This window comes from Oenanthe melanoleuca, chromosome 15, assembly GCF_029582105.1.
Source record: "Oenanthe melanoleuca isolate GR-GAL-2019-014 chromosome 15, OMel1.0, whole genome shotgun sequence".
Lineage (NCBI taxonomy): Eukaryota > Metazoa > Chordata > Aves > Passeriformes > Muscicapidae > Oenanthe > Oenanthe melanoleuca.
In genome coordinates, this window is record NC_079349.1 from 275,879 (window position 1) to 291,380 (window position 15,502).

At 47.6% G+C, this 15,502-nt stretch overlaps 1 protein-coding gene and 1 long non-coding RNA gene across 5 annotated transcripts in view; one reads left to right on the forward strand and one right to left on the reverse strand.

Annotated features, from left to right (window-relative positions):
* Positions 1-1,855: 1,855 nt before the first annotated feature.
* LOC130259815 (uncharacterized) lies at positions 1,856-2,371 on the forward strand. The gene is made up of 2 exons (XR_008841703.1): positions 1,856-1,938; positions 2,024-2,371. It is a non-coding gene; the product is annotated as an uncharacterized LOC130259815 (long non-coding RNA).
* Positions 2,372-2,431: 60 nt separating this feature from the next.
* Positions 2,432-15,502, reverse strand: part of ADGRD1 (adhesion G protein-coupled receptor D1) — an 87,354-nt gene continuing 74,283 nt past the window's right edge. For all 4 annotated transcript variants that reach the window (XM_056504524.1, XM_056504526.1, XM_056504527.1 and 1 more), the window contains 5 exons: positions 13,152-13,243; positions 7,050-7,176; positions 5,940-5,981; positions 4,093-4,185; positions 2,432-3,475 (listed from right to left, as the gene is read on the reverse strand). In XM_056504524.1, the coding sequence (XP_056360499.1) occupies positions 3,380-3,475; positions 4,093-4,185; positions 5,940-5,981; positions 7,050-7,176; positions 13,152-13,243 (450 nt within the window). In that variant the 3' untranslated portion in view covers positions 2,432-3,379. The remainder of the gene's footprint in view (positions 3,476-4,092; positions 4,186-5,939; positions 5,982-7,049; positions 7,177-13,151; positions 13,244-15,502) is intronic.

The following is a 15,502-nucleotide window of genomic DNA, read 5'->3' on the forward strand; positions in this document are numbered from 1 at the left end:
CATAGCATGGAGGCAGCCAAGCATAACACAGATGTAATGAAAATATTTTTGAAGGCAAACATGATGTAAGCCAGTGCCAAAATGATGTAATTTATTATTCTGTCATGAATGATAAATGTTAATAACCTCTGTGTTTCACGAAATAGCAATACAACTTTCTTTTATGTACACCTTGCTACATGATTTTAAAGGGTACAGAGGGAAGAAGGTTCATTGAAAGACAATGAAAAACTTCTCTCATCTGAATTCCAGTCTTTAATTTTTCAGCTCTAGTTATTTTTCCACACCTCAGCACACCTGCACAGGCAGAGGAGGCAGCTGGCAGTCTGTTAATCACCACAGAACCAGCTCCAGCCTTGGGAACAGGAGCAGACTGAGATGTGGCACTTCTGGATTTACATCATCATTTTCAGACAGAAGTGGAGAGTAATAAAGTTTTCATACAGGAAGTATCAGTTCAAACCCATCACCTGTGAGCTACTGTGGGCTGAAACCATCCCTGGAGCCAAAGCTTGAGCCTGCCCTGGCTCTGCCCTGCTGCACATCCCAGAATTTCCTTCTGCTGGTGATGCCCAGGCCCTGCTGTGCAATCCCAGAATCTCCTTCTGCTGGTGATGCTCATCCCTGCTGCACATCCCAGAATTTCCTTCTGCTGCTGAGGCTCAGCACAGAATTTCCTTCTGCTGGTGATGCTCATCCCAGCTGCTCATCCCAGAATTTCCTTCTGCTGGTGATGCTCATCCCAGCTGCTCATCCCAGAATTTCCTTCTGCTGGTGATGCTCATCCCTGCTGCACATCCCAGAATTTCCTTCTGCTGGTGATGCTCATCCCTGCTGCACATCCCAGAATTTCCTTCTGCTGGTGATGCTCATCCCTGCTGTGCAATCCCAGAATTTCCTTCTGCTGGTGATACTCATCCCTGCTATGCAATCCCAGAATTTCCTTCTGCTGGTGATGCTCATCCCTGCTGCACATCCCAGAATTTCCTTCTGCTGCTGAGGCTCAGCACAGTTCTTCTCTGGGTATAAATTTAACACAGAACTGGGTATAAAGTTTAACACAGAAATCAGTATAAAGTTTAACACAGAAATGTGTATGAAGTTTACACAGAAATGGGTAAGAAGTTTAACACAGAAATGGGTATAAATTTAACACAGAAATGGGTATAAAGTTTACACAGAAATGAGTATAAATTTAACACAGAAATGGGTATGAAGTTTAACAAAGAACTGGGTATAAAGTTTAACACAGAAACACTCCTCACCTGCTGTCACCTCAGCACCCTGACACACAGGAGGTCTGTCACAGAAGCAAATCTCTGATGTAGAATTGCAATAGCACTGACTGGGAACCTTCATTGTTATACTGTTGTTTACAATCCACGACAAAAGAAAAATTTTAACAAAGTCCTTTTAGGAAATTAAGATTTCTTATTTATTTGAGGGGAAAAAAACAACAAAACTAAATTATTTTACTACTTACTGGCAGAGTCATTCTTGCTACATGATCAATTTTTAAAACTCACATTTCATTCAATTAAGATTTCATACTGTTGACAAAATGATGCTGTCCAAAAAAAAAAATATTGTAATAGCTGCTATATACAAGCCCATAAATAAACTGTGGGATTTTCAAGCTTCAAGAGACTGAGGACAGGAAGAGATTGTTCAAAGATTCATTTGAGCATTTCTTATTCAGTACATTTGCTGCACTCAGTACCAAGAAAAACACTTTGAGTCAAACCAGAGGAATGGATCTCGATGGCAGCAGGACACATTTGTACTTTGTGGGGACTTCCAGCAGTTTACAGAAGCAGCAGCAGCCCCATCCCACTGCAGGGTGATAAACTCAGTGCTCAGAGCTCCTGGGCCATGAGCAAGATCAAAGTGCTCCATCCCCAGCCTGGCTCACCAGGAACAGGAGACACAGGAAAATCAGTAATCAGTAATCAATAATCAGTAATCAATAGTCAGCAATCAATAATCAGCAATCAATAGTCAATAATCAGTAATCAATAGTCAGTAATCAATAATCAATAGTCAGTAATCAGTAATCAATAATGAATAATCAGTAATCAATAGTCAGTAATCAATAGTCAGTAATCAATAATCAGTAATCAATGCCCCCTCATCACAGAGCACTTCCATGGCCACTCCAGAGCACCAACCCAAACACATTCTCGTGCTCACCTTGTTTTTGGTGACCAGCTTTAATCCAGAGCACACCTGGAGAACACCTGGCTCAGCCCTTTGCAGTTCTGTGCTGCCACTGCCATGGCTCCTGTTGGGCCCTTCCAAGCCACAGAATGACCAGGAGAGCACAGGAGGAAATGCAGGCAATGAAAACTGAGCAGAGGGAAACACATATATACATGTTGTCTGTCTCATTCACAGAACTTTGTGCTATAATACAATGATTGAGCAGAAATGATCAAGGAGAGTTTCAATCTATATTTGTGGTCACAGTGTAAAAAAATCCAAAAACAAACCAAAGAAACAAACCAAAACCAAAAGAACTCATATGCTCCAGTTATTCAGTAACTAAGGCTTGGCATCTCAAACGGGTTTTTGCTTGGCAATCTCCTTCATGGTTTCTATATTCCCAGAATCTGAGCATTCATATCTGCAAGATTCCTGTTTTATCTTCCCCAACAGGTGCTGTTCCAGAGGCACAGGGCTGTGCAGAAGGCACTGGCTGCTGGGTTTGGGGATGTGCACAGGCACAGAGCAGCACAGAGGGGCTGGGCTGCTCCAGGACAGCCCCAGGAAGGTCTGGGACAGCAGCAGGGCACCCCCGGGAGAGTCTCCCCTTCCAGGTGTGTGTGTGTGAGCTCTGCTATTATCCACACCCACCCTGGAATGAGCATCTGGAACCTGCTCCTGTCCTTGTGGCACTCAGATTAAACACACTGTGCACTTAGAATCAACTTCACTTTGATAATTCTGTAAAGTGACAAGTGTAAACAGAGAGAGCACAGCACGTCTGGAACAGTCTCATTACAACATCACAACGGGAAGCATTTCATTTTGGAGCATGAAAATCCATCATCTTGTCAGAGGTATGTTGCTTTCCCTCAGTCCTGGGAGCTGGAATGACTCAGAGAGCAATCAGCCCTTCCTGCATAGCGAGATTTTCCTCTCTGCTGACAAAACCATCCAGTGTATCTTTGTGCTGGTCCCTTGTACAGGCGCTGCTCACAGCCCAGCGCTGAACGTGTTGCAGCTTTGAAGGAGAGCAAGGAGGGCTGTTCACTCAACAAAACAAAATGGCAATTCGTTAGGCAGGGAGTTCACAGCCCCAGTTCTCTCCTGCTGCCAGCAGTGAGCAGGAGCTGGAGGGCAGGGTGAGCCCTGGGGGGATGCTGGGCTCTCCCTGCTCTCAGACCGCTGATAAATCCACGCGCTGCCCCGAATTGCTGCTTTTATCCCAGGTGTTCAGCTGGGTGGGACCCGTGCCCGGCCTGTTCCCAGTCATCTGGAAAATAAAACAGCAGAGAAAACTGATTTATTGGTTTTGCCAAGCCACTCTTGCCTGGATGAAATAAAAGCCTGAAAGCATTTATTCACATGACAGTGTAGTCACAGGGTCTAGAGAGCATTTGCCATAAAGGATTTTTAAACAGCTGTTGCCAGGATCTGAGGTGATTTGCAACGATCACTTAATAATACCTATCGCTCCAGAGGGCTGGTTCTTTACAAAAGCAAATGTCTCCTGTCTCAAGACAATCTAGGAGAGCTAGAAAAGGATGTCCAGGTGCTGACTGAGGAGTGAGAATGCACCTGAGCAGGACAGTGCCAGGATGCTGCTGGGAAGCAGAAATCCACTGCAGCTGGTGGGAACAGCCCCACTGAGCCACATCCAGAGCTCATAAAGCTCTGCCTGCTCTTACTTGACAGCTTCCCAAGAGCAGAGCTTTGTCCTTTGCTTTCAGAACTGGTTTTGGAGCTGCTTGCTTGTTCCATGCTTGCTGGTTCCACCTGCCCACACCTGGCACTGGGCTGGCACTAAAAACACCCTTGGGGCTGCTCTGTTCTTTCCAGCAGAATTTAATGTGGAACTCAAACACAACAGGGGAAAGGAGCAATACTTACAATGTCTGAACTGAAGGGCTTCACGTGGACGTTGCGAGTGGAGCTGCTGGTGAGGGACCAGACCTTGGTTTTGTGCTTGAAGGCAGCTCTGACCTTTGGCAAAAGCAGGGAAAGCAGTTGGAAGAGTTGTGTTTATTTGAAAGAGCTGTGCTCATTTTCACAGGTGCAGCCTGCAATCATCTCCCCTTTTTCCCTCCTCCACACAAATGTCACTGTGCTATCCAACAACAGGCAGTCCAGCCCTACACTCTTCTGGGTCTTTGTGGAGTTTCCACAGGACACTTTCCCATTTTCTAAGGAGCCCCAGGGAGCAGGAGGTGCCCGGCCAGGCTGTCCCTGGGCTCCTGATTTATCCAGCAGCCTGCTGAGCTGAGCATTCAGTGCTCCTTTCAGGGGAAACCACTGCAGCAAGGGTAGGGTGAGACAAGCAGGGGAGATTTGGCAAGGACCGATGGCTGGGAGTGGCTGACCAGTGCTGGGTGTGCAGAGCAAGGAGAGCTCTTCAGACCATCCTGGCCCATTTTTATAATTCCTGTGATTCTTTATTATAAATATAAATATAAATATAAATATAAATATAAATATAAATATAAATATAAATATAAATATAAATATAAATATAAATATAAATAATATAAACATAAATATAAATATATAAAATGCATTTCTGGGCATGAAGCCCTTTTCCACCCAGCCTATGGATGTTGCTTCACAATATCTGAATTTTACTCAGAAATTCTCAAGAAGAATTCCTGCTGTTTAGCTAAAGGAGTATATTAGTCATGCACAGCCTCTGATGGAGCCAGTAGGACCTGCTCTCCAAAAATGACAGCTCACATCAGCTATGTATAAACTGGTTTTTGAAGGTATGAATTCTGAAAAGTTTCTGAATTTAATTTCTCATGAGGTTCTGAAAAAAATGACAGCAATTCAAATATTTGTATTTGATACAAAACATTTGAAACTTGAAGATTTCTAAGCCTGGGGGAGAATAGAATAAAGAAGTATTTTTTTCTCCCTACCTTTAACCTGCCTGCCTAATTTTAGTTGGCTTCAATAAAAATCAAGTTTCACAGTCAGGCCTGACCTCTCCAAACTGATTTTGGCAGAGATCAGAGCAGTGAATGCTCTGAGATGGAGCAGGCTGGCAAGTATGAATAAACAATAATTTCTCTGCCAGGAGGCAGCAGCAGGTTCAGGGGCAGAGCTGAGGGAAGGCAGAGCTCAGGGTCCCACTGAGCCCTGCCCTGGCAGCCTGCTGGAAATGCTTCTCCCAAATCCATCCTTCAGCCAGAGCTGCTGCTGCCATGTGCTGCTGCCTGCAGGGAGGAGAGCAGGCTGCAAGCCACGTTTACAGCCCTGCCCTGGCTGTGGCAGCTGCTCTAGGGCAGCCCCAAGGCAAAGGATGCCTCAGGCCCCCGTGAAAACACCTGGAATTTCCCCTGCTCAGTGTGGATTCCCATTCAGGACTGCATCAGCAACATCCCAAAGTGTGTTTCACTCAGAATAACGTTTATTTCCTGGGTGGAGCTGCAGCTGTAGCAGAGCCCCCAGCAGGGACTGCTCCCAGATTTCAGCCTCTCCTGGCAGTGCAGCCCCTCCAGCTTCTCTGCTGACTCCTGACCTGCTCCCTTCATCTTTGCTCTGTGCTCCAAACCTCTCTAATGCTAATTACAGGGTGTCAGGCAGGGTAAAAATGCTGAGAGTCCACAAGCCAGAACAGTCAGGGGTTAATTAAAATCAGTGCCACAGCAGGCAATGGTCATGGAGAAAGTCACTTCTTGCTTCACACTTCTGTCCTTTGGGTTTGGTAACACCAAATTTGTAAACACCACTTGGTTACATACCTCTGAGTTCAGAAGACAGTGAAACAGGAACATGAAAAACCCCTGAAAATGGAAAAAAGGGAGGAGGGTGAGGTCTGGCAGTGTAAAACCAAACACAATAACGTGTTTTTATTGTGCAGAACAGGCACCAGGAGCTCTGCAAACATCTGAGTGCACTAAACCAGAGTGAAACTGGAGAGACCTTCAGCACTGGTTACTGAGGGGCTTGTCTGGAACTATTACTATAAAAAAAAAAAAAAGGCTCACAAACTTTACTGTACTAAAGGAAAAATCTGGCTGAAAACGCACAGAAATTCTTGTTTCATGACAAGAGAACTTTTTGTTTGTGGTTGCAAAGGCCAAGGAGAGGGAAATGCTCTTAGGGAAGCACCAGATCAGGATTTTTCAGATCAGAAAGGGAAGGTATTGGCACTAGGAAAACTTTCATGGCAGAATTTTGATATTTTTGGGCAAAGTGAAGAGGTCTCACCCCTTTCCCTCACACAATAATTCTGTTTTTCTGGTGGTTTTATTCAGCACCAAGAGCCCTTGTCACTCTCTGTCTCCTCTGTGCTGCTGTTCCCAGGACAAGAAGGGATTTACAGCAGGTTGGTTGTTCTTCCCTTTGTAAGCACAGTCTGGGTGGGGGCTCAGCTCCCTGAAATGCTGCTCAGAGCTGGGCTGAGGTTTCCATTCCTGCCTGGACAGAGCTGCTGCTCTGCACTGTGAGCAGCTCTGCCTCTGGTCTTGCCACAAATTCCTCTCTGCCTTCACTCAGCCTCAGTAATGAAACCTCAAATTGCCTCTGAAAAATGGGCTGGTGTCTCTGCTGCAGAATCCTGCCTGTGGTACACAGTGCTGGAAGAAGGAATTTCATTTCATTTCTGCAGCTCAGTGCTGTCTCATTTATTTAATTATTGCTACTGGAAACACAAACCAGGAGTGGGACACAAGTTCTGCTCAAACACAAGCAATTGCAGCACACTGTGCTTAGCACAGCCTTAAAAGCTAGAGGAAAGAACACAGAATAAAATACAATGAGCATAAACATGTGAAAACATTACTAATGATCCATTTAATTGGATCTCAGGGGCACTTCTGGAGCCATGAATTGTCCCACCAGGTACTTACCTGCAGTGAATTAAAAACAGCAAATATGTACTGAAATACCAGAGCATGGGCATTGACAGCCAAAATGCCAAAGATCCACGAGCTGCCCAGGATGGGCAAGAGAACAGCCACAGCTTTGGCTGTCAGTCTGTAAGAGAAAATGGAAATGGGCATTACAAAATGTCAGAGTTTATCAGTTATGTCCTGGCAGCAGGTGGAACTCTCCTTTACCACCAATTTCCTTCAATGGGCAGGATTTTAATGATTTTTTCATCTGTGAAAATGGGGGTGACAGAGCATTGGCATCACAGAGGATAAATACAGAGGGTGAGTCAGTAACTGAGGGAGCAGGGAAGGAGGTCTGAGAGATGGACACAAAATCCTGAACTCTGTTTTCACAGAGAAGCTTCACTTTGTCAGAGGGGAGCCACGTGCAAGAGCCAAAAGCCACAGAGCAGATGGATGGGGTCAGAGCTCAGCTCAAACCCCTCAGGCCCCTTCTGAGAAACCAATTTTCTCCCCACTGCATGGAGGTGATGTCAGGGCAGGTGTCTGGGTGCTCTCCTAAAGGAAATCAAGCTCTGGACTCTGCCAGTCCTGATCTAATGGGCAGAACTTCCATCCTGGAAGGACACACGTGGGTTTTCCTTCTGCTCTGACTCCAAGCAGCAGCTCAAGAATTCCTGCAATACACAAGTGCCTCCTCCCCTTCCTCCTCCTCCTCCTCCTCCTCCTCCTCCTCCCTGCCCTGCCTGCACAGACAATCAGCCTGATGGCACAAGAAATGCACTTTAATCAGCACACACACAGTTGCTTACCTAATCTTGGGTGATTTCTAGGCAGAGCAGTAGCAAATTAAAGGAAAAAAAAAAAAAAAAAGACAAAACTAATAACTGCGGAGGCAATTTCCCATTTCCCAAATGTTATTTGCACTTTCAGAATAATGGTGTGAATCTGCCCAAGAGCCATTTACAGTCACTTCAGATCATTGCTTTCCTGTGGGTGTCATTTATAACCCAGGAAGAGGCTGCTAAACTAAAGCACTGGAGCTACAGAAAAAAAAAAAAAAAAAAAAAAGAAAAAAAAAATCTAGGTTGCAACAGCAACGAAATCCAGAGTGGGAAGGGAGGTGGAATTGTTCCTTCCCTGCCAGCCTCAGTGCTCTGCAGCCTGCCCTCTCAGCACAGAGCCTCAGGAGAGGCTGCCAAAGCAGCCTCAGCTCTCCCAGCCTCCCCCAAGTCTCCCTTGGAGGTCACAGCCTTGCCCAGTGCAGGAGCACCCAGGGCACGAGGGACTGCACTTCCCATTTGTGCACAAAAGCATTTCCACTCCCTGCTGGCTGCTCACCCCTGCCTGTTGAACCTGTCCCACTCATCTTGAATAATTAAATGTTCTCTGGCTCAGAGAGACAAGGTGAGTTCACAGATCAGTCACAAGGCAGTCCCTGAGAGAGGAGAGTCCTACCTAATCCTTGCTTTATTAATATTTCTGAATTCATATTAAATATTCAGTAGAGCAGGGACTGAAACTCAAGTCTCACTTCAAATCCCCATCAAGCCAGACAAAATTAAGGCCATGACCAGAAATGGAGCTACCTCAGGAATTTTAATACTGAGGAGACAATTCCAGGGAATTGCAGCACTGGATTCTAATTTAAGCACCTAATCAGGGATTTAGGAATCCCTGTCTTGCTAAGGCTTTCCACAGATCAACTTCCTTGTCACCTCCACTCTTTCCAGATTCTAAAAATACAAAAGAAAAAAAAAAACTTCCCCAAATTAAGTACTGAACCAAAACACGTCCCTCTCCTCGTCTTTAGTGCAAGTTATTAAAAACAAACATGAAGAATTAAAGCATAATATCCTTGCAAGCTGCATTTTAGGAGTTTGTGATTTCCCCAGGGAAACTGCACTTGCAGTGGGATTTTACCTTTCTTTTCCTCCAGTTCCTTTCTCCAGCATTGTTTGGAACTGTTTCTCTCATGGCACTGCTGTTGTAGCATCCTCTGCATCTCAACCCCAAGCCCAAGGCAGAGCTGATTTTCCTCTGACCTTTGCCATTAAGCCATCAGAGAAAACGAGGGTTTATTCTGAAGAGTGTTCCACAGGCAATTAAAGCTGTTGTTAATTGGTGTGGATGAGCAGAGCTGCCCTGCCCAGCCCCTCCTGCTGCTCCCAGAGAAATCTCCATCACTGGAGCTGCTGGGCTCTCCTGCTGCACATCTGTGCTCCATCCCCAAATTCAATCAATCACTTGGTGTTTGTGCTCCATCCCCAAATTCAATCACTGCACTGCCTGTGCTCCATCCCCAAATTCAATCACTGCACTGCCTGTGCTTCCATCCCCAAATTCAATCACTGCACTGTGTGTCTGTGCTTCCATCCCCAAATTCAATCACTGCACTGTGTGTCTGTGCTCCATCCCCAAATTCAATCAATCACTTGGTGTCTGTGCTCCATCCCCAAATTCAATCACTGCTGTCTGTGCTTCCATCCCCAAATTCAATCACTGCACTGTGTGTCTGTGCTCCATCCCCAAATTCAATCACTGCACTGTCTGTGCTTCCATCCCCAAATTCAATCACTGCACTGTCTGTGCTCCATCCCCAAATTCAATCACTGCACTGTGTCTGTGCTCCATCCCCAAATTCAATCACTGCACTGTGTGTGCTCCATCCCCAAATTCAATCACTGCACTGTGTGTCTGTGCTTCCATCCCCAAATTCAATCACTGCAGTGTGTCTGTGCTCCATCCCCAAATTCAATCACTGCACTGTGTCTGTGCTCCATCCCCAAATTCAATCACTGCACTGTCTGTGCTTCCATCCCCAAATTCAATCACTGCACTGTGTCTGTGCTCCATCCCCAAATTCAATCACTGCATTCTGTCTGTGCTCCATCCCCAAATTCAATCACTGCACTGTCTGTGCTCCATCCCCAAATTCAATCACTGCACTGCCTGTGCTCCATCCCCAAATTCAATCACTGCACTGTGTCTGTGCTCCATCCCCAAATTCAATCACTGCACTGTGTGGCTGTGCTCCATCCCCAAATTCAATCACTGCACTGTGTGTCTGTGCTCCATCCCCAAATTCAATCACTGCACTGTCTGTGCTCCATCCCCAAATTCAATCACTGCACTGTGCCTGTGCTGCTCCTGCAGCATCACCTGAACCTCAGCAGGTTCCCAGAGGAGCTGAGCACATTTTCTCTTTTCCATGGACAGATGTGCAGCAGGCTGCTCTGCCCAGCAGCAATCCCAGCCCTGTGGGCACAGGGGCAGGGTTTGTTCCAGCACAGCTTACACTTCTTGGAAATCCAAAAAAAAAAAAAAAGTGCTGAAAATGCATGAGGATCCAGGAATGAGTGACAGAACAAATTTCCCAGGAGGGCTTGTTGATGCCCATGGCCAGAAGCCAAAATAATTAAATTCTTAGAAAATCGTGTGGAAAATGAAAGCAGTTTAAAAGGGAAAGAATTGGCCCTGATCCTTACAATAGGGAGGATTTATTCCTCTCTTGAACACAAATGTTCACTTGCCTATTTCCCACAGTGTTTGGTTATTCCAAAGGCTCTGGAGTTGCTTTATGGAGCTAAGGGTGGGGAAAAAGAGACAAGAAAATATTACCCACTTCCATTACAGGTTTCCTTTAATAGTCTTACAAAAGCAAATTGACCAGAAAATCTGGAGGGATCCATTCGGGTTTTTTAAAAGAAAAGCACCCAGTGCTGCAGTTCCACCTGCCAGGAAAGGAGTCCTGTGCACTCCTCAAACAACCACAATAAACCCACAGACTGCACTTTCAGTGTCATGTGCAGGGGTCTGTGGTGTGTTACAAGATGCAGATGGGACCAAGAGCAGCTGACATGATTTACTGTGCTGAGATCTTCCTGAAGCCTGTTCTGCTCCCATTCACTAGAGCTCCTGCCATTTTTCCCAGTTTTCAGACATTAATTTAACTAAACAGAAAACATGTTTTTCCAATGGAGAAGTGCTTTATTATTTCACTAAGTTTGGGGGACTCAAACTTGGAAGGAAATTATGAAGTGAAAGAAAGAATAGGGTAAAATGCTAAGAAATATTTCTAATTTTGCTGTAATTGCTTTCTCCATGGATGATTATGATAGCTATCACTTTTGGTTCACTGAGTGCTGAAGTGCACAGTTTATAAAAATGACAGAGATTTTTCCAACTCATTGGACCATTTCAGAGTAAGCAGTGAGAATGTATTTAATAAGAGCTGGACCTGGCAGTTTACTCAAGAAAAGTTAATGGAACTGTCTGCTCTGGACAGCAGAAAGAGAAGTGAACTGGCTGGGAAATCACAGGGCTTGGCTAGGTGTGGTGTCCTTCTCTAAACTGAAACCAAATCCTGCACCAGGGACAGGCTGGGCTCTCCTCCTCTGCTCCAGCTCATTTCCATCAGTGCCAAACAGACCTTTGGGAATTGTGTGTGCTGGATTTAACCCCTGCAGTCCAGGGAACCAGGAGATAAATCACTGCCTGTGCTGAAGGGGATCAGGCAGGAGCTGCCCCAAGGGAATGAAACGTGCACATTTCTGACTCTGGCACTTTGGGGATCTCTTCTCACTGGAACAGAGAAATCACTTTGCCTGAGACTTTGAAAGGCTGGGGAAACAACAAAAAAACCTTATTTAGGCCCTTATGTGTCAATGAACGTGCTGAGCAGAGTTAAGTCCTCAGATGCAGCAGAATAAGTAAGGAAAGAGTTCAAATGGTTCATAACTCAGAAATATAATCATGTGCATTTTCAAGCACATGAGCAATTCCATTAAACTAATCTGCTTTAATTGCATTAAGCTTAGAGTGGCTACTCATATGCTTAAACTCAAACATATGATTAGTTATGTCCCTAAAAAAGGAATGAATAATTCAAACAAATGCTGTATGCATGCATGTAAATGTTTCAAGGTATTAGAACCAGCATTCTATAAACTAAAACATTTAAATTAGCTTTTTGGCAGAAAATCTGCTCCCTGGATGCAAAACATTCTCATTAAGCCACAACTGAATTATTGCTCAAAATGATTTTGCTGAGAGTCAGTAGCTAATCCTCTGATAAAAGGTTCAAGAATAATCAATCACAACTAAAGGAAAAGTTCATATTCCATGCATGTGTTGGATATGCTTCAAAAGCAATACAAAAAGCTTGGGTTTAAGTAAATTCAAGTAATAAACAGGAGATGATAATGATCCTTTGTTCAGCTCTTTCCAGTAAACTGCTCTTGCAGAATTAAGGCACTAAAACAGTGGCTATTTTCACACACACAGCAAATTACTCCAGTGACCAAATACTCACAGTTCAGACTGTCACAGGAGTCTGTTAAGCTTTAATTAGTGTCTCTGATCATAAACTGTTTAATTGTATTGGTTTTGCCTTCAATTGTTGGGTATTTTATTTATACACTGTGTCATTTCTCTATTTGGGCTGAAGCATCTTTAGGAGATGCAAAATGGAATATCCAGCATCTTAATTTAGCCTAGATGTGTTAAATTATCTTCTTAGCTACACACATGTAATCTCTCTACTTATTTCAGGAATGAGAATTTGTCCTTTTATATTCAGAGGCAGCTTTGAGTCTGCCTTGCATTTCCCCTCCAGACCTGCTAGTGCCACTTTAGAGATGATTCACTCTGAGGCCAGCACCCCAGGCACTGAATTCAGGCACACACTTAAATCCAGTGTAAGTCTGTGTGCTTTGCAGTGTCAAGAGAGACTTAAAGATAAGCTGTGCCTAAACACTGTGCTGAGCAGGGGCTAGAAAGCAGAAGAAGCAGAAGAGCTGCAATAACCCAGCACAGATTGATGGTGCTCTGTGACATCCAGCTTTGGCTGCAGCAGGAAGAGCAAAGCCTCCAGGAATAAAAGGGAAAATAATGAATCAGCAAGTGCTGAGACTGTAACAGGCAGGGAAATTCCTCAGCTCCTGCTGGGTTCTCCCGGCACAGAACCAGCTTTAACAAAGTACAGCTGAGCATTAAAATCCCTGTAACAGTGTTTGCTTTTGCTGAAGAGCAGTGGTGCAGTGTCCTGGAGGAGCCCCGGTGCAGCCCTGCCCCTGTGAGATTGTTGTTACAACCATTCCAATCAGGAAAACTTACTTGAAGGCGTTGGCATCTCCATGGACCTTGTAGCTGTCAGCACTGATCCTGGAGATGACCCTGGTGACAGCAACGAGGATGGCAATGTTCACCTGCAGGAGGGAGAGGAGCAGGGATGGGTCAGGAGCAGGGGTTGGGTCAGGGAGCAGGGCTGGGTTTGGGGTACAGGGATGGGTTTGGGGTGCCCTGGAGGGAGAGGAGCAGGGCTGGGTCAGGAGCAGGGGAGGGAGAGGAGCAGGTTCTGCTGGGTTTGGGGTGCAGGGATGGGTCAGGGAGCAGGGGTGGGTTTGGGGTGCCCTGGGAGAGGAGCACGGGTGGGTCAGGAGCAGGGATGGGTTTGGGTTGCAGGGGAGGGACAGCAGAGTAGGTTCTGCTGGGTTTGGGGTGCAAGGGATGAGTCAGGGAGCAGGTTCTGCTGGGTTTGGGGTTCCCTAGAGGGAGAGGAGCAGGGATAGGTCAGGAGAGCAGGTTCTGCTGGGTTTGGGGAGCAGGTTCTGCTGGGTTTGGGGTGCAGGGATGGCTCAGGGAGCAGGTCCTGCTGGGTTTGGGGTGCAGGTCCTGCTGGGTTTGGGGTGCAGGTCCTGCTGGGTTTGGGGTGAAGGTTCTGCTGGGTCAGGGAGCAGGTCCTGCTGGGCTTGGGGTTCCCTAGAGGGAGAGGAGCAGGGATAGGTCAGGAGAGCAGGTCCTGCTGGGTTTGGGGTGCAGGTTCTGCTGGGTTTGGGGAGCAGGTCCTGCTGGGTCAGGGAGCAGGTCCTGCTGGGTTTGGGGTTCCCTAGAGGGAGAGGAGCAGGGATAGGTCAGGAGAGCAGGTCCTGCTGGGTTTGGGATGCAGGTTCTGCTGGGTTTGGGATGCAGGTCCTGCTGGGTTTGGGGTGCAGGTTCTGCTGGGTTTGGGGTGCAGGGATGGCTCAGGGAGCAGGTCCTGCTGGGTTTGGGGAGCAGGTTCTGCTGGGTCAGGGAGCAGGTCCTGCTGGGTTTGGGATGCAGGTCCTGCTGGGTTTGGGGAGCAGGTTCTGCTGGGTCAGGGAGCAGGTCCTGCTGGGTTTGGGGTGCAGGTTCTGCTGGGTTTGGGGTGCAGGTTCTGCTGGGTTTGGGGTGCAGGTTCTGCTGGGTCAGGGAGCAGGTCCTGCTGGGTTTGGGGAGCAGGTCCTGCTGGGTTTGGGGTGCAGGTCCTGCTGGGTTTGGGGAGCAGGTCCTGCTGGGTTTGGGGTGCAGGTTCTGCTGGGTCAGGGAGCAGGTCCTGCTGGGTTTGGGATGCAGGTCCTGCTGGGTTTGGGGTGCAGGTTCTGCTGGGTTTGGGGTGCAGGGATGGCTCAGGGAGCAGGTCCTGCTGGGTTTGGGGTGCAGGTCCTGCTGGGTTTGGGGTGCAGGTCCTGCTGGGTTTGGGGTGAAGGTTCTGCTGGGTCAGGGAGCAGGTCCTGCTGGGCTTGGGGTTCCCTAGAGGGAGAGGAGCAGGGATAGGTCAGGAGAGCAGGTCCTGCTGGGTTTGGGGTGCAGGTTCTGCTGGGTTTGGGGAGCAGGTCCTGCTGGGTCAGGGAGCAGGTCCTGCTGGGTTTGGGGTTCCCTAGAGGGAGAGGAGCAGGGATAGGTCAGGAGAGCAGGTCCTGCTGGGTTTGGGATGCAGGTTCTGCTGGGTTTGGGATGCAGGTCCTGCTGGGTTTGGGGTGCAGGTTCTGCTGGGTTTGGGGTGCAGGGATGGCTCAGGGAGCAGGTCCTGCTGGGTTTGGGGAGCAGGTTCTGCTGGGTCAGGGAGCAGGTCCTGCTGGGTTTGGGATGCAGGTCCTGCTGGGTTTGGGGAGCAGGTTCTGCTGGGTCAGGGAGCAGGTCCTGCTGGGTTTGGGGTGCAGGTTCTGCTGGGTTTGGGGTGCAGGTTCTGCTGGGTTTGGGGTGCAGGTTCTGCTGGGTCAGGGAGCAGGTCCTGCTGGGTTTGGGGAGCAGGTCCTGCTGGGTTTGGGGTGCAGGTCCTGCTGGGTTTGGGGAGCAGGTCCTGCTGGGTTTGGGGTGCAGGTTCTGCTGGGTCAGGGAGCAGGTCCTGCTGGGTTTGGGATGCAGGTCCTGCTGGGTTTGGGGTGCAGGTTCTGCTGGGTTTGGGGTGCAGGGATGGCTCAGGGAGCAGGTCCTGCTGGGTTTGGGATGCAGGTCCTGCTGGGTTTGGGGTGCAGGTCCTGCTGGGTTTGGGGTGCAGGGATGGCTCAGGGAGCAGGTCCTGCTGGGTTTGGGGTGCAGGTCCTGCTGGGTTTGGGGTGCAGGGATGGCTCAGGGAGCAGGTCCTGCTGGGTTTGGGGTGCAGGTTCTGCTGGGTCAGGGAGCAGGTCCTGCTGGGTTTGGGATGCAGGTTCTGCTGGGTCAGG